The sequence below is a fragment of the Lampetra planeri genome, chromosome 63 (genome assembly GCF_965212315.1).
Source record: "Lampetra planeri chromosome 63, kcLamPlan1.2.h2, whole genome shotgun sequence".
Classification (NCBI taxonomy): domain Eukaryota; kingdom Metazoa; phylum Chordata; class Hyperoartia; order Petromyzontiformes; family Petromyzontidae; genus Lampetra; species Lampetra planeri.
The window spans coordinates 915,190-938,457 of record NC_136169.1 but is presented as its reverse complement, the minus strand read 5'-3'; the positions used below and the strand labels follow the sequence as shown (position 1 = coordinate 938,457).

Genomic DNA, 23,268 nt, shown 5'->3' with positions numbered 1-23,268 from the left:
CATTCATATACACACATTCATATACACACACACATATACACACACACATACACACACACATACACACATTCATATACACACATTCATATACACACACACATACACACACACATACACACACACATACACACATTCATATACACACATTCATATACACACACACATATACACACACACATATACACACACACATACACACATTCATATACACACATTCATATACACACATATACACACACACATACACACACATTCACACACACATACACACATACACACTCACATACACACATTCATATACACACATACACACACTCACATACACACACACATTCACACACTCACATACACACACACATACACACACTCACATACACATTCATATACACACATTCATATACACACATACATATATACACATACACACACACCATTCACACACACATACACACATACACACTCACATACACACATTCATATACACACACACATACACACACTCACATACACACACACATTCACACACTCACATACACACACACATACACACACTCACATACACACATTCACACAGATACACACACTCACTCATACACACACTCACACATACACACACACTCATACACACACACATACACACACTCACACATACATACATACACACACTCACACATACACACACATACACACACTCACACATACACACACACATACACACACATACACACATTCACACATACACACACACATACACACATACACACACACACATCCACACACACACATTAATATACATACACACACACCCACACTCACACATCCACACACACACATCCCCACACACAGACATCCACACACACACATCCACACACACACATCCACACACACACATCCACACCCACACATCCACACACACACATACACACACGTCCACGTACACGAACACACACACGCACGCACACACATTCACACACACACATCCCCACACACATACATCCACACACATCCACACACACACATCCACACACATACATCCACACACACACGAACACACACACGCACGCACACACATCCACACACAAACATCCACACACACATCCACACACACATCCACACACACATCCACACACACACACATCCACACACACACATCCACGCACGCACACGAACAACACGCACGCACACGCATACACACATACACACATCCCCACACACACACATCCACACACACACATCCTCACACACACACATCCACACACGAACACACGCACACACACACACGTACACGAACACACACATGCACGCACACACACACACATCCACACACACACATCCACACACAAACATCCCCTCCGCCGCGGACGGCTGCCTGATGAAGGCCGCTTGCGTCGCGATCGAAACGTCGCGGGGTTTTTTTTCGCTTTTAGTTTTTGTTCAATTTATTCTTTTACATTTTTTATTTCAGAAATGTTTTTATTTTCATTTTATTTCCTATCTACGCGACTTTACCGAAAGAACCAAGAAGATGAATTCCTCAAAATTTTACAGACGGCCAAATGCCCTTGGCGATGTGGGTCAGGGGTTGTGGGTCAGGGGTTGTAGGTCAGGGGTTGTAGATCAGGGGTTGTGGGTCAGGGGTTGTGGGTCAGAGGTTGTAGGTCAGGGGTTGTGGGTCAGGGGTTGTGTGTCCAACCGTGAGGGTGGAGGTTGGGTGCGAGCGTCAATAGACATTTTGTTTGTTTCATTCGCACAAACTCTGGAATTCATGTCGAGCACAAGAACACAGGCAACGCCGTGCTCCCTTGCAGCCATAACCACCCCCCCTCCACTCCAACCTCCCCCTCTCCACCCCTTCTCCACCCCCCCTCTCCACCTCCCCCTCTCCACCCCCCTCTCCAATCCACCCACTCTCAAACCCCCACCTCTCCACCCCCCTCCTCTCCCCCCACCTCTCCCCCACCTCTCCACCCCCCTCCCTCTCCACCCCCTCCTCTCGCCTCCCTCTCCACCCCCCTCCCTCTCCACCCCCCTCCCTCTCCCCTCCCTCCACCCCCCTCCCTCTCCACCCCTCTCCACCCCCTCCTCTCCCCCCTCTCCACCCCCTCCTCTCGCCTCCCTCTCCACCCCCCCCTCTCCACCCCCTCCTCTCCACCCCCCTCCACCCCCACCTCTCCCCCCACCCCCTCCTCTCCACCCCCCACCTCTCCCCTCCCCCCTCTCCACCCCCCTCCACCCCCACCTCTCCCCCACCTCTCCACCCCCCTCCACCCCCACCTCTCCACCCCCCTCCTCTCCCTCCACCCCCCTCCTCCCCCCATCTCCACCCCCCTCCTCTCCCCCCTCTCCCCCCCTCCACCCCCTCCTCTCCCCCCTCCACCTCTCCACCCCCCCCTTCTCCACCCCCCCTCTCCACCCCCCCCTATCCCCCCTCTCCCCCCCTCCACCCCCTCCTCTCCCCCCTCCACCCCCACCTCTCCACCCCCCTCCTCTCCCCCCCTCCACCCCCTCCTCTCCCCCCTCCACCCCCACCTCTCCACCCCCCCCCTCTCCACCCCCCCCCTCCACCCACCCCCCCTCTCCACCCCCCCTCTCCATCCCCCCCTCTCCACCCCCCCCCTCCACCCACCCCCCTCTCCACCCCCCCCTCTCCCCCACGGTAAAACGTTGAGTCTGCAAGATGTTCTCCCTCCACGTGGAATCAACGTCGGGACGAGTCCATGGCCCCAAGTTTTGACTTCCACGGCACCAACCGGCACCACCCCCAGCAGCAGCAGCAACAACAAACAACGCATTTACATTTGTCGGGCAGCCACGGGGTTTATAAACCCAGGACAAAAAAAATGCAGCACAGTTGAGAGGGGAGGGATGGATGGAGGAGAGGGAGATGGGGGAGTGAGGGGAGGGGAGGGAGCTAGTGGTGGCAGCTGCAGGAATTCCCGGACTTCAGCCCGGAAATCTCTGATGGGGCGATGCGTTTCCACCACTTCTCCCCACTGCGCGCCGCGATGATTTGGGGTGCGGCGGTCGGGGTCGAGGAAAAACAAAAACCTCCACCGCGTCCGTCACCCCCATCGTGGCAGGTCAACCCAGAGCCGGTGCTGCCGCTTGCAACCGATGGCGTACGAGGCTCGAGCTGAGATTTGACACTTGAGGATGCTACCGATTCGACAGCCGAAATAACGGCGTGGAGACGCGATGGACGGGGTCACCGAGACCGAGTGGTTTGGGTTTATTTTTTATTTTTTACGCTTTCTTTTAACTCACTCTGTCTGTTGTTGTTGTTGTATCCTCAAATCTTGTAACTCAATTTTAACCCACTTCCCAATGTGGTATCCACTGCAAATTTGGTATACTTATGTCATTATCATTAAAATAAAAAATAAACATTTTTAAACGATCTTTTTACACGCTTTCTTTTAACTCACTGTCTGTTGTTGTATCCTCAAATCTTGTAACTCAATTTTAACCCACTTCCCAATGTGGTATCCACTGCAAATTTGGTATACGTATGTCATACTGATGACAAAACCATATTCTATCAAAAAATAAACAAATAAAAAATTGAAACCATCTTTTTACACGCTTTCTTTTAACTCACTGTCTGTTGTTGTCGTATCCTCAAATCTTGTAACTCAATTTTAACCCACTTCCCAATGTGGTATCGACTGCAAACTTGGTATACTTATGTCATACTGATGACAATACTATATTCTATCATAAAAACTATAAAATAGATTTTTAAACAACTTTTTTACATGCTTTCTATTAACTCTGTCTGTTGTTGTCGTATCCTCAAATCTTGTAACTCAATTTGAACCCACTTCCCAATGTGGTATTTACTGCAAACTTGGTATACTTATGTCATACTGATGACAATACTATATGCTATCATAAAAAAAAACTATTTTTAAACATAATTTTTTATATGTTATGTTTCGGCTTGGCTCTAATTGTCCACGCTCAACTGACGTTGGCTTCGGGGCCACTTTCTGGAGTCGTGGAGTTCTGCCATTACCAGTACATTTCATAAAAGCGTGTTTAAAAAAAAAAGTAAAAAAAAAAATTACTTATTAAATCCTTTATATTAAGTTCGCTTGCTTGCTTACGACCGTGCAAATCTTTTGGTTGTTTTTTTAACCCACTTCCCGTGATCCAATCGAGCTGACATTTTGCACACAGACTCGTTGTGCGTGACAATTTATTTTCGTGAAAATTTTTTCCTAAATTTTCCACATTTTAGGAAAAAATAAATTATATTTAATTACCAATTGCTTAATGGTGGCAGGCAATCATCTGACCCATAGGTGGCAGCCATCTCAAGCCAGAGGACGAGAGGACTCTAGCCGCCCGAAAACCGATGCCACGCATATAAAGGATTTATAGTGAAAAACTTTGTTTTTACGGGTTAATTTTTTTTACTTCCTTCCCTCGTGTTCGCGCCGGACGGATCTCCGCGACGATGTCGTCGTCGTCCTCGTTAGATTGCGTTTGGCGCGCGCCGTCGTGGTTACGATGTCCGACGTTTCTTCGGGCACGGCGTCCGGAATTGTTCGTGAAAGCTGCACCTTTTAGGAATATTGGCTTCTCGAACGACGCTCCGGAGCGCGTGGCGAGCGAAAAGGCTGGGGGTGACACGCGGTAACGCGGCGAACACATCAGCCTGCAAGACCGGGGAACCTGTCAAATACTCGATTTAAAGCTTTCGTGACTGCAGGGATTCATCTTCTTGGTTCTTTCGGTAAAGTCACGTAGAAGGGAAATAATAAAACATAATAAAATAAAAATTCTCACGTTTCGGCCACAACACAAGCAGCCGTCCTCAGGTGAAGAAACATTGAATGCAACAGCCGTTTCTTCACCTGAGGACGGCTGCTTGTGTTGTGGCCGAAACGTCGTGAGAACTTAAAAAAAAAAGATATTTTTATTATTTTATTATTTCCCTTCTACGTGACTTTACCGAAAGAACCAAGAAGATGTCAAATACTACCATATGGTCGGAAACAACATTGCACAGCATGGACCATTGTTTAGCAGGTAACTTAATGCACGATAATAACAAAATACAGCCCCCTTTGCAAAGTCACTTTTGAACGAAGGCTTCCCGTCACCGAAGGCTTTCCCTACACCTTCTAGGTTCATGGGCATTGACCATACTTCACCGCACAAAGCCATTCCGGGATGGTAAAAGGAGGGGTGTGCCCAGGATCAGATCAGATATGATGATTATCATCACACGAACATAAACTTCAGAATTTATTTTTGTGCTGAGTTTGTTGTCCTTCCCGCGCACCTCCGATTATCGCGGTTGGCTACGTACGGTGCGAGAGAAGAAGTTCAACACACACGCATCATCAGCCACGGATAACGGTCCAGTTGGATCATTCTCGCTCCGCGGAATCGCTCGTCAAACTACCGTGCAGCGTGCTTCGGACATTGCGTCTCGGATTCGCGGGGTGCGAGAATGTATCTGTGTCTGAGGTGGCACTGCAGGTCAAAGGAGTGTCACACACACAGCAACAACAACAACCGCCATTAGCCACTAAGTGGCGGTGACGTCACCACGGCGCTTGTGACAGGCCAAGTGCACTTTGAGGCCACGTCAAGTGTCGAACGCCCGCTGGCAGGAAGTCACGGGACAGACCTAGGTGCCATGGGTTGACTGACATCACTGGCCGATGCGCCACCTGTGCCCCCTGCTGTACCAACACGCGCAGCACACACGCAGCACACACACAGCCACACACACACGCAGCACACACGCACCACACACACACACAACGCTTGCGCAAGTTAAGGCGTGGAGAACTTTATTGCTTGAGCACCGCGTGAAAAAAGCATTGCGGCGTGTGCAACAGCGCGAGAAGGTTTCACGACAGAGAGAGAGAGAGACGCACGCACGGCCCGCCGAAGGAAGCCTCGTTACAAAAGAGAGTAGCCACTTGCGGTGCGATCAACACAGAGAGGTCAGCATCACCTGTGTACCCCCCAGGGACTTGAACCCTCTCATCGCCGGCAGGCGGCAAATAGGCACGTGACTCGAGGAGAGGGTACATCCTGGATGCGGTGTGCCGGGCGTCGTAGATGCGTTCCCACTCGCCGATGCGGAGAGACCCGGGTCGAAGTTAAGCCCCGAATTAAAGTCGAACCTCGCGAAGGAAATGTTTTTGTCTGTGCAAGAAAAGCGCACGAGACTGATATTCGAAGGCAGCCCGGAAAAGGCAAGTGTTCAGTCGTAGGCCACGTGCGGCGTTTCACTTACGTGGGGGACGGAGGGGGGGGAGGTGGGGGGGCAAGCCACAGCGGTCGCTTTGTTCCCACGTGACGAGGCGGGGGGGGGGCTCGCGGTGCGATTCTCTGCACAGGGGCCTAGGGCTCCGCAGCTCGGCGTCGGCACGAAACATCGACTACGCTCGCGGCCACGGCGAACGCTTCCCCCAAAACCCGTTTGCTCGCGATGCCGTCGTCCTTATTGCTGCAGTAAACAGAGCGGGGCGCACGAGCCAAGATGGGGAGTGGGGGGGGCGGGGTAGCTGCCGTGGTTAGCGCCCTGCGCTCGCGATCAAGAGGTCGTCAGTTTTCGATGCCGGCTCCTGCCCCCCAACCACCCACCCCCCCCAGTTGAAACGGTCACCAAGATTCCCAAATCCCACCGGCCTCCCTCTGCCCCACTGGGCGGCCAAGGCGGGGTCGATCGGCAGGTGGCGTGTGCTGGTGGGGGTCAAGCGTGGGCGCTCGCACCTCGACCGACCGCGTCCGGTGGAACGCCGTCGACTACCGTCGGGGCGAGCCAGCGACACGCCTTTGTCTATTGGGGCACGCCGTGCCGATGAAACTCAGCTAGAGTCAAAACCCCAACCGGGGGTGGTGGGGGTAGGTGGTTGTGACATCTTCGACAGATTGATGCCGCTGGAAAACGTTCGTCGAGACGTCCCTGAAGGATGCCGTCAGGCCCGAGATGTTATTGTTAATTCTGTGGCGGTTCACCGGCGCTGTCGCTCTAACCCCTGTTTAGCTTGCGCGGGGGAGGGAGGGATGGGGGGGGGGGAGCGTGCGTGCGTGTAAACAGGAAGTCACCCTGACGAGAGGTCAACACACCCCCACCGACCCCCGACCCCTCCCCCCACCACACCCCACCGCCACCGCTCCCCTTGAGGAGCGACTGCCGCCGGCACTTGAGAGGTGGAGGAGGAAGCGTCGCCGTTCCCTCCTTTTTAATTTCCAACGGAGGCGAGACCTCAACAGCATCCGGTGTCTTCTCGGCGGAGCAGTCGAGACGCTCGGCACCGGCTCACTTCGGCCTCGCGCCTTAAATGGCGTTTCGTTGCGGGCGTCCAAACGTCTCGACGAGCGTTCGCCGCTCTCTCGCGAAGGGCGAGCGAGACGGAGAGAGAGAGAGAGAGGGAGGGAGAGGGAGGGGGAGCGAAACGACGGCCGCTCGCTCGCTCTCTCCGCGATTTCGCCGTTCTCTAAACAAGCCGGTGGGGTGGGGGGCCACGCAAACCAACGGACCCCGGCACAACGCTTCCACGTGAACCGGCCGGAATCTGGAGTTTCGGTCGGGGGGGGGGGGGGGGGGGACGGGACACCGTGCGTCCGCCGCTACTTGACGAGCTTGGGCAGCGTAGACGTGGGCACGGCGATGTCTGCGAACACCGGCCGGTACCCGACGGGGACCTGCCGGGAACTCTGCGCCAGCGTCTCCACCACCGTCTGTCTCATCTCGCGCGTCGCGTCGCCGCGCAGCGCCAGCAGCACCAAGATGTGCTCCTCCCTGGCACGCACAAAAGACAAAGATCCCCCGTACAGGCTTAACAGGCTGTTGGGGCAAGCGCTGTTAGTGAGTAGCACCTGTGAAGGCCGGCACGGCACACGAGGGGGTGGGTGGCCAGCACCACGCCCGGCCGCCTTTGTCTCCCCGGTGGCGACAAAATCACAGCCAGTGTTTGTTGACAAACATTGTTCGTGCGTGTTCATTGGGGCCGTGTCTTCCCGATGTTTCTGATTAACCAGAGACATCAGAGACGGGCGACCAGGTATTAAAGATTTGGACGCCGCTGAGAATGTTTTCGTGTCGGGTGTTTATCGGCGAGCCGGAAGTGACGTCATTCACTCGCGCGGATTTCTCGACAAAAGTTGTGTCGACGGGTGATGTCGCTGTCGTTAGCGCGACCACATTTCGCGCGGGGCACGTAGCCCGGAAAATTACCCGAAAGTCTGAAACACAAGATCCAAAATCGTCGTTAACAATCAGAGATCACAAAATTGCCAAACGTGAAACCAAATTCGTAATCGGAACGTTTCAAGTTCAAATCCCGGTCGAGGATCACTCGGCCCACCATCTCAAGTCCAAGTTGGTTATCTTCTACATTATCCTGCCCCCCCCCCGCCGCCACGAGAATGTGGAATTTCCATCACTGTGTTCAAAAGCCGTCACGAACATGAGCACAAAGCCCCCCTTTGCTTGGGCGGGGGTGACACGGACTTAGCCAAGAGTTAAATCATCCTGCGAGCGTCCGACCTCATCCGATGATTTTGGAAGCTAAGCAGGAAAATTGAACCTCGGTTAGTGGTGGAAGGAAGACCGACCGACTAGCCGACTCACCGGATGTCGGGAAAGTTGTTGGCGAGACCCGTGACCTCCAGGCAGACCAAGGACGAGTCCTTGAGCTTGAGGACCTCGGCCAGCGCTGGGATGACATCCGTGGGCTTCTCACCTTCCTCTGAGCCCTGCGGGGAAACTCGCGCTGAAACCCATCGCCGTTGTCCGTGCGCGGTGCCGAGTCAACAAGGCCGGTGCTAACCCTGGTTGGTGCAGCCATAAACCGGCATCCCAACATCATCAACAGCAGGCCGATGTACGCATCTCCCTTGATGAATGGAAGACACGAGCCACAGTGGTGAGACTGTGGCCATGCAACTGAAACTACGGACCATATTGCAAACCCATCGCTCCCCCCCCCGCCCCTCTCTCCTGCCAAACAGAAGCCGCTTGGTTAAGCGGTGGCAGGGCATGCGGAGGAGGCTCGTGAAGGAGGACCTCCAACAACAACGGAGGGCAGAGGAGTGATGCTCGCAGCAAGGAGCGCCGGGGAGGATACAACGCAGTGGGCTGGCGAGGTGGGGAGCACAGGTGGTGTGCGCATCAGCCAAATCATCTCAGCGAGTCAGTCAAGCCAAGGCACCTGGGTATGTCCCGTGACCTCCTGTCAACGAGCCTTAGAGGCGACAACAACGCCACTTGGTGGCGAACAGCGCCGATGTCGTCTCGAGGCCACCTACGAGTTTGAGGAAGAGCTGCTTGATCTGCGTCGCCTCGCGGCTCATCCTCTCGGCCGCCTCCTTGCGCTCCTCGTAGCTCTTGAAGGAGACGCGCTTCTGCATGAGCGCCTTCACGTACTCGCTCACCACCCACAGGTGGGCCTGCGTCGTCATCTCCTGCAGCGCAGACAAACACCCCCCCCCACCCCCGCCGCCGTATGGACTTTACAGACTGTTGGGGCAAGTGCCGTTAGCGAGCAGCACCTATGAATATTCTTAGGTTTTTTCTCGGTAAAGTCACGTAGGTAAAACATTAAAATTAATAAAAGTAAAATAAAATAAAAATCACGACGTTTCGGAGGCAACACAAGCTTCCGTCTTCAGGTGGAACCGTCACAGCCACGACAGCTGTATCAAGTAACAGCTGCGACAGCTGTATCAAGTAAATGAGAGATTGCAGGAGCTACCACTCCAAGTACAGCACACTTTTTATTCATATGGTAGCACCTATGAAGGCCGGCACGGCACACGAGGGGGGTGGGTGGCCAGCACCACGCCCGGCCGCCTTTGTCTCCCCCAGCGGTGATGTTTACACACCGCACCAGCTACTCATCTGAGGCTGTGTCGACGTCGGGGAACTAATATACGCACATACTCACACGCTAACAAACTTAAACACATGCACAGTGTGTGCATACACAGGCAGGCATATACACACACACAATGCACATACCAACATGTGCGGACGTATGCTTATAGACGTGACACACGTAAGAACCCCAAATGCAGTCACCACCACACAGACGAAGGCTTAGCAATGCTATAATAATTAGTTTTATACATGCTTGTATACTGAACTTCTTTCGCACCGTACGTAGCCAACCGTGATAATTGGAGGTGCGTGGGAAGGACCACAAACTAAACACAAAACATTTCTAAAGAAACGTGTCAGATCTACATTTAAAAGTGCATAGCTCCAGTGGCTTCTGCTGACGTCTGTGAGAAAGAGCTTCATAGCTCATCAGATTCCACCGGTATAAATAAATATTCTGATTCAGATTCCTAATGTCGGAAGGGCCGTTTTCCAGACGGCCGCAGAAGCGCACCTGAATGGATGGACGGAGGCACGCACGCACGGACATACGGACATACGGATGGACGGAGGCACGCACGGACACACGGACATATGGATGGACGGAGGCACGCACGGACACACGGATGGACGGAGGCACGCACGGACACACGGACATATGGATGGACGGAGGCACGCACGCACGCACGGATGGATGGAGGCACGCAAGGACACACGGACATATGGATGAACGGAGGCACGCACGGACATACGGATGGACGGAGGCACGCACGGACGGACGCACGGACGGTGGGCCAGACGGACGGACGCAAGGATGGACTGACGAACATACAGACGGACGGACGTAGCGCGAGCGTCGCCGCGAACCTTGTTGTACGGCCTCTTGATCTTGCAGAAGTCATGGAAGTAGTCGACCACCGTCACACAGATGGTGTCCATGGCGTTGGAGTCCGTGAGCCACTTGCGGGTGAGCAGCTCCTGCAGGTGAGGCTGCGGCGAGGTGGGGGGGGCGGGTGAGCGGTGAGTGGTGAGCGGGTGAGCGGTGAGCGGTGAGCGGGTGAGCGGTGAGCGAGCAAACGAGCGTCACTGGCGAAGTTGTACGATGTGGGTGTGTTTGTTTCCGCGGGACCGCGAGCAAAATGCAGCGTCGTCGCGTACGTAAGTATTGTGAACTTCTTTCGTACCGTACGTAGCCAAACGTGCTAATCGGGGGTGCGATTAGCACGTTCGTGGGGGTCAAACGTAGATGCGGAGATAAGTGAAGAAGATGCAGTCTGTTTTAGGGCGTGAGCATCAAGACAAAGATGCCCCGTGCAACCTTCTAGAGACTTCCGTTGCAAGTTCTGTTAGCGAGCAGCAAAGGCCAGAAAGGCACACGGAGGGGGGGGGGGGGGGGGTTTGGATAGCACCACGCCCGGTCGCCTTCGTCTCCCCAGTGCCGATGTGTATTACACACCGCACCAGGTACTTATTCGTGGCCGAGTCGACCTACAGGAGGCCCAGGACCGGCTCAGATATTCGTCAACGATGTTGGCCGTGAGCGGGTATCGAACTCGGGCGGCCGGGTTACTAAGTGCGGTGCGCTACCCGCTACGTCGCCGGGCTGAGCACACACACACGCGCACGCACACACACGCACACACACACGCACACACACACGCACACACACAAACATGTACACACACAACAACGGGCAACATTGACGCACAAATCCAAATCCTGCGGCGTGTACGGAAGCCAAAGCTTCTCGCTCTGCGTAGGCCGCCCACCCCTATCCATGTCCCTCCTGACACACAATGGCAGCGTGTGATGATTTTGAGCACCCATTGTTGCCTGCTAATCTTGACTAAACAATGCACACGCATCAAGATCAATTCGTTACTTTCCACATTAGCGAGCCGCCCTCCCCCTCCTCCTCCTCGCCTCGGCGTCTTCCAAAAGGAGGGATTTGTTTTCCCGGAGTCAGACCAGCGCGCCATCCGGTCTGTCCCGGCCTTTGCCGCGCGGCCATCGGGGTTCAACCCCCGGCGCGTCGCCGATGTTTGCGAAATAAAATAAATGAGCAACATATTCGTCGGGAGAGGCGACACCTCTGGACAATGCAACGGAGGAGTGCGTACGCCCAGGGCCGATGAATGAGGGCGGACTGGAGAACTAAATAAAGGTTCAAGATGACATTTTTCCCGTCGCCTGATTGGACGTTACCCGTACTGTAATTTATGATTACCGGCTCTTATCGCAGTTTGTCTGAATTCTATCGACGGAATTTCCTCGTGGGAACGCGGTAGAAGCGTTATTTGAAAGGTGACGCGTTGGTCCAGAACGCGTTCAGCCAAAACAATTTCCCCGCGAGGAACAACGCGACGGTAAGTTTGGCAGGTTTGGCGAGCTATGGTGTGCGCTCACGCGGTGAGATGGCGGGACAAAGAACTGAGTTTAGGGCACGCCACCGTGTACCGCATCATTTATACCCAGAATCCCCACACCGCTCAGTCGCGCAGCTCAGGAGTAGTCACCAGAGGTCGCAAACGGGTTTTGATTCCTTACCTGTACCCGTACCCGGCCGCACCAGGGTCGCAAACGGGTACCCGTACCCAGCCGTACCCGTACCCTACCCGTACCCGGCTACCCGTACCCGGCCGGGTATTGGGTAGGGTACGGCTACCCGATTGCGACCTCTGGGATGAAGCCATGTTGCAGGCGCGGGTGGGTTGATTCTAGGAACTTTTTGTGAGAAGAGACAAGACGTTGGGAAATGAGTGACAAACGGTGACTCACCAGTGACTCACGGCCTACCCGTACCCGTACCCGGCCGCACCAGGGTCGCAAACAGCTACCCGTACCCGGCCGTGTACGGGTAGCCGGGTATCGGGTAGGGTACGGGTATCGGGTACCCGGTTGCGAGCTCTGGTAGTCACCGCGTCATCCACGCTCCGTGACCTCACGAGCCGCGTGAAGGTCGCCGGGGTCGCCGTGGCGACGCCCCTCACCTCCAGGTCGAGGAAGACCTCCTTGAGCAGCAGGTGGCAGCCCTCGCGTGCGATGCGGTCCAGTTCGGGGCTCATGTCGGGCGAGGAGGAGGAGGAGCCTCCCCCCGACACCTCGTCGTCGTCGTCGTCATACTTTGTGTACTTGCGCTTGAGGCTCGCGATCGAGTCCCTGCCCCAGTCACCGGCGCAAGCAGGGACACGCACGCCGCCACACGCCACGTTAGGGTTACGGGCGACGGTGAGCGTTAGGGGTGAGCGTCAGTGGTGAGCATCAGGGGTGAGCGTCAGGGGTGAGCGTCAGGGGTGAGCGTCAGGGGTGAGCGTCAGGGGGTGAGTGTCAGTGGTGAGCATTAGGGGGTGAGCGTCAGTGGTGAGTATCCGGAGTGAGCATTAGGGGTGAGCGTCAGGGGTGAGCATCAGGTGTAAGCGTTAGGGGTGAGCGTTAGGAACAAAGTTATGGGCACTGTGTCATGTTTATCCTTCGTAGAATCGACTGTCGACTGCATCTTCACGAGATCACAATTCATGCATCACAACCGCCAAGGGGCGGAGGATGGGATCGATTCGTAGACTTTGTGCTTAACGGATTCACGTTACCCACGGAAACCGCGAGAATTGCTGAAATCTTCTTGGTTCTTTCGGTAAAGTCACGTAGAATGTTCTTCACCTGAGGACGGCTGCTTGCGTTGTGGCCGAAACGTCGTGAGAATTATTTAAGTTTTATTTTTATTATTTTATTATTTCCATTCTACGTGACTTTACCGAAAGAACCAAGAAGATGAATCCCTGCAGTCACGAAAGCTTTAAATCGAAATTGCTGAAATGTTACCGAAGTGATTTTTTAATCGAGTCGCAACTCTGAACAGTGACAGTTGATCACATTCCCCCCCGCCCCCCCCCCGTTGGAAGGGGTGGTGAGAGAGGGGGGGGGGGGGAACAGGTGAATCATTTCACCACCTCCAGCGTTTTGAACGCAAAATATATTCTCAGTCGTTCTGATGACGACGGCTGATGACGATCTACAACGATGTTCGTGATTCATCTTCTTGGTTCTTTCGGTAAAGTCACGTAGAAGGGAAATAATAAAATAATAAAAATAAAACATAATAAAATTATTCTCACAACGTTTCGGCCACAACGCAAGCAGCCGTCCTCAGGTGAAGAACAGGTCTGTCAGAAAGACAGCGTCTGAATGAACACCACGCCTTAGAGTCGCGACTCTAAGGCGCTCTTCCCCCTCCAACCCAGCTTAAATATACGCTGCCAAGCATGGTGGTGCTCATTCAGACGCTGTCTTTCCGACAGACCTGTTCTTCACCTGAGGACGGCTGCTTGCGTTGTGGCCGAAACGTCGTGAGAATTATTTTATTATGTTTTATTTTTATTATTTTATTATTTCCCTTCTACGTGACTTTACCGAAAGAGCCAAGAAGATGAATCCCTGCAGTCACGAAAGCTTTAAATCGAAAAAGATGTTCGTGATGACGACGACGACGATGACGGCGGGGTCAAGGGATACGGCGAGAGCGACGCCGTTGGCCGATGTTATTTCCGCGATTGCGTTACGATGACGAAAATTCGTTACGGATCGGACGATGACGTTTCGCGCAAGCGGCCGGCACGCGGAGGCCACGGCTCGGCCCTAATGCTGCGCGCTTGTCCGGCAGTCGAAACTGGAAGCACAATCGGATCGTTAGAAACTTGGCATCGATTAGCACGCGTGCATGCGCGCGCAGACCTAGGCCAGACGCATTCCTTTCCAATCCCCCAAGAGGGTTAAGTGCAAGCGGCTAGGCTCGCTTCGGCACGGCCGTTTTTGTCTGGAACAAAATACACATCCGTTAAAAGTTACAAATTTGGCGGCGGCGGCGGTGGCGGTGAGGGTGGTGGGGGGGGGGGAGCGGAGCTCACTTGAACGTCTGGCAGTTGTTGACGAGGGCGATCATGTAGTGCACGAAGAAGGGAGGCTTGTTCCTGTCCTTCAGGTGCTCTTCTCTGTACCCCAAAATCGCATCGCGGTACCTGGACACGGGGGTAACGGAGGGGAGGAGGGGTCCCCCAATATACGTCGCCCCGATATACGCGAGCAACCCGACGTGAAATTTCCCCCGCGCACGCGTCGTTTACGCCGCTTGCGAGCCCCAGCTCGGCTTTGTTTCCATTGTTTCTCACGGGAGAAAATCGCCCCATCTTGCGTCGCGCAGGACATGTTCATGCTCTTAAGTTTCTTATCCCCCCCACCATTCCCCATTATGCTTAACGGGGTAAAGGAATTCTCCATTACGCGTCGTTTCGCTTGCAACATTCGGGTCCCTAACCCCGACGTATATTGGGGAACCCCCTGTATACCCAAGTCACACCCACGTCACACCCACGTCACACCCACGTCACACCCACGTCACACCCACGTCACACCCACGTCACACCCACTTCGCACCCACGTCGCACCCACGTCGCACCCACGTCGCACCCACGTCGCACCCACTTCGCACCCACGTCACAGTCACGTCACACCCACGTCACACCCACGTCACACCCACGTCACACCCACGTCACACCCACGTCACACCCACGTCACACCCACGACACACCCACGTCACACCCACGTCACACCCACGTCACACCCACGTCACACCCACGTCACACCCACGTCACACCCACGACACACCCACGTCACACCCACTTCACACCCACATCACAGTCACGTCACACCCACGTCACACCCACTCCACACCCACTCCACACCCACGTCACACCGTCACACCCACGTCACACCCACGCCACACCCACGTCACACTCACGTCACACCCACGTCACACCCAGGCCACACCCACGTCACACCCAGGCCACACCCAAGTCACACTCACGCCACACCCAGGCCACACCCAGGCCACACCCACGTCACAACCACGTCACACCCACGTCACACCCACGTCACAACCACGTCACACCCACGTAACACCCACGTAACACCCACGTCACACCCACGTAACACCCACGTCACACCCACGTCACACCCACGTCACACCCACGTCACACCCACGTCACACCCACGTAACACTCACGTCACACCCACGTAACACCCACGTAACACCCACGTCACACCCACGTCACACCCACGTCACACCCACGTAACACCCACGTCACACCCACGTCACACCCACGTCACACCCACGCCACACCCACGCCACAACCACGTCACACCCACGTAACACCCACGTAACACCCACGTAACACCCACGTCACACCCACGTCACACCCACGTCACACCCACGTCACACCCACGTCACACCCACGCCACACCCACGTCACACCCACGTCACACCCACGTCACAACCACGTCACACCCACGTCACACCCACGTCACACCCACGTCACACCCACGTAACACTCACGTCACACCCACGTAACACCCACGTCACACCCCGCCAGCGATCAGCCGCGCACTCAACTCACCGCGAGCCAATACTTCGCGATACATCAACAAAAACGTACAACGATAGTTTAGTACACGAGGTCTTCGCGCCAGCCATCGCTCTTATCGCAGCAGGGCTATCGGAAAGCAATGGGCGCCCACGTTCCACGCAGCCTGCCGTCTGAAGGAGTTTCAGCAGCAGATGACGATGTTGCCGTGCGTCAAACCTATCGCGAAATATTTTTTCCGCGGGGAAATTTTCAAATCTTGGCAAGTTTGGACAGTGACGCCGGCGTGCGTGCGCTCTTCTCTATTCCAAACGACGTCACGGGATTTCCAACGTCCGCTGCCTCGAGGGGGCACTTATCGTGAGAATTTTATTGTTTTATTTTTATTATTTCCCTTCTACGTGACTTTACCGAAAGGGGCACCTATCGTCGAGGGCCTTTTTCTATTTCTTGAACCCGAGGTTCTGGTTCGAAGCGTAGCGCGCTAACCACTGCACCACCGCTCCCCACACGATCAGGTCACACGCAACGCACACGCGCCCTTGTGCGCGCCCTGCGATGGAACTCTCCCGTGCTATCAAGTCCCCGCTCGTCCCCCCCTTCTCTGTGAGTAACCAGGAGGAGGGGACGTGTGGGGGGGGGGGGTGGAGGGGGGGAAACCAAAGAACGGCGCGGGGCGGGCAGAGCCGGGCGCTCCATTGTGTAGGGCAGTCACCGGCGCAGGAAGGTGTTCATTTCCTGGAGGCACAGCTGCAGGACCTTGATTTTGAGGTCCTCGTTGATTTGCGTGGCCACCTGCAAGTTCTGCTCCATCATCTGAGAACAGTAATGTCGGCGAAGGATCATTCCGGATTACCGGTAAGCCCGACTCGCAGAGAGATAAGTAAAAAAAATTAACCCGTAAAAACAAAGTTTTTCACTATAAATCCTTTATATGCGTGGCGGCTAGAGTCCTCTCGTCCTCTGGCTTGAGATGGCTGCCAACTATGGGTCAGATGAATGGCTGGCACCATTAAGCAATTGGTAATTAAATATAAAGAATGTTTTCCTAAAAAGTGTACAATTTTGGAAAAAACGAGTCTGTGTGCAAAATGTCAGCTCGATTGGATCACAGGAAGTGGGTTAAAGAACGACCGAAAGATTTGCACGGTCGTAAGCAAGCAAGCAAGTGAACTTAATATAAAGGATTTTTAAAATATGCAAAAGGAAAAGATCCCCCCCCGTGTCGCCTTCAACGAAAACGTTAATGCGAGTGCTGTTAGCGAGCAGCACCTATGAAGGCCGGCATGGCACACAAAAGGGGGTGGGTGGCCAGCACCATGCCTGGCCGCTTTTGTCTCCCCAGTGGAGATGTTTTTAGATACTGTACCAGGTACTCATGTAAGGGTGAGTTCTACCCAGAACCGGGTAAGATATTTGCCACTGTTATTGATCAGGAGCGGGAATTGGCGCAGTGCGCTTACCACTACAGACACGGATTGATAATCACCTGCTCAACCTCTGACTCAAGTGGTCACGTGACCCGCAAACATGGCAGCAAGCAAACCTATCACCAGAGGTGTGGACTCGAGTCATGTGACTTGGACTCGAGTCAGACTCGAGTCATGAATTTGATGACTTGCGACTCGACTTGGACTTGCATAACAATGACTTTGTCCCACCTATGAGATGTGGACTCGAGTCATGTGACTTGGACTCGAGTCAGACTCGAGTCATGAATTTGATGACTTGCGACTCGACTTGGACTTGCATAACAATGACTTTGTCCCACCTATGAGATGTGGACTCGAGTCATGTGACTTGGACTCGAGTCAGACTCGAGTCATGAATTTGATGACTTGCGACTCGACTTGGACTTGCATAACAATGACTTTGTCCCACCTCTGCCTATCACTTGTGGTCTCGTGAAAATATATAAAAAGCCAGATACAAGGGAAGAAAATACAAGAACAGTGAAACCAACGAAATTCACAAGCCAATTGTGAAATGCACAATCCAGCGCTGCGGGCTGCTGCTGCACAGTAGAGTACCAAACAAGGACTATTTCGCGCGTAGTTTTCCGTGCAGCGTGGAAACGCAACATTGCTTTGCACGCTGTCCACATTTTCTTGCTTCGAGAGTGCGATTTAAAAAATTTTCCCCAAAATGATTTTTCAACGTTCAGGCATTTCTCGGCGTAAAACACTTTGTTTCGTGCCGGACGCAGACGCTTGCCCGCGTTACTTAGAGGGCACCCTGTATTCGCGGTGGGCGTGCATCCGTAGACAAAGATCCGCCGTAGACCTTTAACCGACTGTTGGGGCAAGTGCTGTCACTGTGAGGCACGCATGAAGGCCTGCACAGCATACGAACGAACTGGATGGCTAGCACCACGCCCGGCCGTCTCGCTCTCGCCGATGCCGATGTTTGTTTAACACTGCGGGCCAAGGTGGAAGCTCCCCGGCACGTGGAGCGAAACCGTGGGGACGTCGTGACGAACGACCAAGATCAGAACATTTACTTGCACTGGAGGAGTCCGATGAGCTAACGAAGCTCTCTTTTTCACAGACAAACGCGGTACGACCCAATGACTCGCCGGAGAGGCGCCATGACTTAGTAGTCCCAACGCCGCTGAAAGGGGGCACCTGGAAAACGATGGAAGGCAGCGTCGTCTGGAAGAACCCGTCGTGGTCGGCCTCGGGCTCCTGTTCCTTCGACCAGTCTTTAGAGTCTGTCTCCAATGCCTTCCTGAGCCACCCAACGATGTTCGACTGCAGGGGTGGGAGGAAGTGGAGGAAGTGGAGAGAGGGAGTCGAGGGAGGGGTGACAGAGAGGGCAACAGAACAAGATAAGCATGTAACTGTAGAAAGAGCGGCCTCCACGACGAGGTAGTGCAACCCACCGGGTGTAATCCGAAGGGCATGTGAGTATGAGAGTGCAATCCAAAAGACATGTGAGCATGAAAGTGCAATACAAATTCTAGATTTGAAGCTTTCGTGACTGCAAGGATTCATACTCTTAGTTTTTTTTGGGCAAAGTCACGTAGGTAAAAAATAAAATTAATAAAAGTAATAATAGAAATAAAATAATAAATCACGACGTTTCGGAGGCAACACAAGTCTCCGTCATCAGGTGGGACCGTCACAGCTAGATTTACTGTATCAAGTGAGACAAAAAATTTAAGGGGGGGAGGAGGGGGGGGAGGAGCTTATCTGAGTGTGGTAGCCAATGAATGGAACGTATTGGGGGGGGGGGGGCTAAAAGAGCACAACAGGTACACATGCTAAGGGTGCACATGCTAAGGGTGCACATGCTAAGGGTGCACATGCTAAAGGTGCACATGCTAAAGGCGCACATGTTAAGGGTGCACATGCTAAGGGTGCACATGCTAAAGGTGCACATGCTAAAGGTGCACATGCTAAGGGTGCACATGCTAAGGGTGCACATGCTAAAGGTGCACATGCTAAAGGCGCACATGCTAAGGGTGCACATGCTAAAGGCGCACATGCTAAAGGCGCACATGCTAAAGGTGCACATGCTAAAGGCGCACATGCTAAAGGTGCACATGCTAAAGGCGCACATGCTAAAGGCGCACATGCTAAGGGTGCACATGCTAAAGGTGCACATGCTAAAAGAGAACGACACTGTGCATGTTGTTTAACCCAGTGTTGGTGACAACCCAAATACAAAAAAGGAGAGTGCTGTTAAACGTTGGGGATGTTAACACTCGGTAAAGTAGAATAGTACCTGTCAAATAAGATGGTCCAAAAATATGTAGTTAAATCTTTTTTGCATGGTTAATAATATCTTTACAATGATTACTCAGTTTGTACCCATCATCACGGTTGAAATTATGTCTGTGTTTGTATATCTGGATGGCTTCGTGTACAAACCTTTGATGGTAGCCAGAGGGTTTGCAGAGCACCTCGGAAAAAACAATATCATGAGAGCCCACAGCGTTGTAGCAATGATCGGCAACGGCGGAAGACTCAATTTTGCCGTGTTTCCATTGCAATTTTGCTTTGTGTTTTAATTTGCAATCCAAAGCCAAGAGAGTGCATTGCAACAGACATGTGAGCATGCGAGATCTAAGAGAGAGGCATAGAGAGAGAGACAGAGAGTCGAAATAACAGCTGACATATGCAGGTTGGATGGAAACATGACAGTCAGTTAAGACTTTACCTGGTTAATAACGTCCTTCCAATGATTGCTCAGTTTGTACCCATCCTCTCGGTTGAAGTTGTGTCTGTGTTTATATATCTGGATGGCTTCATGAACAAATCTTTGAAGGTAGCCGGTAGGAAACGAAACGACCGCGTCCGTGAACACAAGGCGGATCTGAAACACGGTAGGACCAATACCTCTGCCGTTGACGATCATTGTTTTAAGGCTGTGGGCTCACACGAAATAGATTTTTCCAAGACGGAGGTACTCTGCAAACCTACCGGCTACCTTCAGAGATTTGTTCATGAAGCCATCCAGATATGAATTTAAAAATCTCCAGGCACGTATAGCGGAACGTTGGACATCATGCCAGTTCAGCCGGAGCTAAGCTGGCGATGAAAATGTATATACGCCTATGCAGAGGCCTCTGTCAATCCACTGCTGGATGAGCGCCTCCCCATGCCGGGTGGGTCATGGTGGGGTATTTGACCATACTTCACCACGCTGGTCACTGCAGGATGGTGAAGGTGGCAGGCATAGGTATGGGAATACAGACAAACAGTGCAACAATGAACCTACCCCATTGGAACCTCCTTTGCCAGTAGCAAAATATGATCATTGTTTTTGTTACCCTTTTATCTGGCAACAAAACTGACACCTTTTTGTGCCTTTTGGCGTCATTTGGTCCAACACCATGTGAGACTAGGCTCTAAGAAAAGCTGTCTCGGGTGTGGACCAATCAACTTCAAGGACAGTGCATACATTACCAGAGTTGTGTTTTTTGTTTGCATTCCGACCGCAGGTATTGTGCTCAATGCAAACATGACTCCTTGTAAAAAAAGGTGTCAGTTTTGCTGCCAGATAAAAGGGTAAAAAAAACAATTATCAATGAACCTACCCGTTTAATCACAGACAGCTGCCAGAATTCGAACCCCGGATCTCAGCGGCGGTGCCAACTCAGCGCTCCGACCTCCGGGGCGAACCAGCCGCCTCAACGTGAGGTTCACCCCCCCCCAAGGCAAGGGTCAAAAGTTCACACCTTCATGGTGGTGATGTATTTGCTCAGCAGTTGGTTGATTATGTCGTTGGAGAGCAAGGGACCGAGGGCCTTCAAGTCCACGTCCTCAGCCAGGTCAGGGTGGGCCATGAGCTCCTCACTGTCGGTCACAATGATGACACGGGCACAAGACAAAGATCCCCCGTGTAGCCTTAACAGACTGTAGGGGCAAGTGCTGTTAGCGAGCACCTATGAAGGCCGGAACGGTACACGAGGGGGTGGGTGGCCAGCACCACACCCGACCGCCTTTGTCTCCCCACTGGCGATGTTTACACACCGCACCAGGTACTCATTTAAGGCTGAGTCGACCTAGGGGAGGCCCAGGACCGGTTCAGATAATCGTCACCGGTGTTAGCCGTGAGCGGGAATCGAACCCGGGTCGCCAGGTTCATAGCGCAGCGCGCTAACCGCTACACTACCGCTCCCCACGGGCACACGCACACGCACACGCACACACACACAAGCACGTGTGGATGCACACACACAGGTGTTGGTATGGCTTGCATTGCTCAACATTCCCACCCGGCATCTTACCGGGAGTGGGGGGATTGTAACGATGCATCCATTCATAAATTTAAATCGATTCCTTTGCTCACGATGCATGCATTGCATTGTGCGTGTGATAATCGATTATTTTAGATGCGTGCTTAACGCGGTGTGTTAACCACTGCGCCGCTGCTCCTCTACATGGACATTCATCGTCAATAACTACCACCATCATCGTCATCGTCAGCCCTGACCAATCCACTACCGGGTGAAAGTGTCTCCCCCAAACCGTCGCCATCTCTCCCAGCGGTTAGCGTGCTGCCCTACGAAACTGGTGACATCAGTTCGATTCCCGCTCAAGGCCAATAACAGCAGCGAATATTTAAAATGGTCCTGGGTCCTCTACAAAGTCGAATCAGCCTCTAATTAGTTCCTGGTGCGGCGTGTAACCATCAGCACTGGGGACACAGGCGGGCGGGCATGATTCTGGCCACCAATCCCTCGCGATGTACGGTGCAAGACTTCATAGGTGCTCGCTAACAGCACCTGCTCCAACAGGCTATTATATAGCGGACCTTTGTCATTGTTTACCCTTGCGTCCAGTGTAGGTGTGTGTGCGTATCCGTGCTTCACCTTCAACCTATGTTTTCGTTCCAAATTTCTCACGTGGCCCTCAAGTGCACTTAGCCTGGCACAAGCGCCGTGGTGACGTCACCGCCACCGAGTGGCGAATGGTGGCTGTTGTGCGTCACCTGGGATAGGTGTTGAGCACCCAGGTGAGGAGAGACACGATCTCGTTCCCCTCCAGCTCGTCCGACACCATCTCTTGCAGGTGTGTGGACAGCGCGCTGTGGTACAGCCTCAGGTACAAGTTGAACACCTGCCAGCGTCACACAATTCACGTCACGGTTAAGCCTCGAGTAAGCCAGAGTTTGCGGTTAAGCCACAAAGGGTGCCTCCATTGAACATTATCTTGCTTGTATACCCAGGAAAGCCTCGCCGAGTCTCAACACTTTCTTGCAGGTGGGTCCTGCCAAGTTTGCACGGTGGCGGGCGATGTTGCCATGTGTTGCGTTTAGTTTGTTGTTCTTCCACCCGTACCTCTGATTTGCACGGCTGGCTATGTAGGGTGCGAAAGTTCAACATACGTACGAACAACAACAACAGCTACAAGGTCATTTTTTGTTTTCTTTGTAGCGCTGGGAGGAAGCTGGAGCACCTGGAGGAAAGCCATGCCGAACGGGGGAGAGTAGAACACACAAACTACACACAGAGGAGGGAGTTCCCGCGTCGGGAATCGAACCCAGGTCACTTCTTGC

The 23,268-nt window shown here is 53.3% G+C and overlaps 1 protein-coding gene across 5 annotated transcripts in view; it reads right to left on the bottom strand.

The window, feature by feature from the left end:
* Positions 1-5,790: 5,790 nt before the first annotated feature.
* EXOC3 (exocyst complex component 3) overlaps positions 5,791-23,268 on the bottom strand; it is a 28,366-nt gene continuing 10,888 nt past the window's right edge. For 4 of the 5 annotated variants that reach the window (XM_078619605.1, XM_078619604.1, XM_078619608.1 and 1 more), the window contains exons 7-16: positions 22,702-22,829; positions 21,446-21,563; positions 18,888-19,013; positions 16,979-17,079; positions 14,752-14,862; positions 12,841-13,009; positions 10,718-10,840; positions 9,280-9,435; positions 8,603-8,727; positions 5,791-7,771 (exon numbers count right to left, since the gene is read on the bottom strand). In XM_078619605.1, coding sequence (XP_078475731.1) covers positions 7,600-7,771; positions 8,603-8,727; positions 9,280-9,435; positions 10,718-10,840; positions 12,841-13,009; positions 14,752-14,862; positions 16,979-17,079; positions 18,888-19,013; positions 21,446-21,563; positions 22,702-22,829 — 1,329 coding nt within the window. In that variant the 3' untranslated portion in view covers positions 5,791-7,599. Of the gene's footprint in view, positions 7,772-8,602; positions 8,728-9,279; positions 9,436-9,459; positions 10,387-10,586; positions 10,841-12,840; positions 13,010-14,751; positions 14,863-16,978; positions 17,080-18,887; positions 19,014-21,445; positions 21,564-22,701; positions 22,830-23,268 lie in introns of those variants that run through there. The other variant, XM_078619607.1, reaches the window with a different exon arrangement.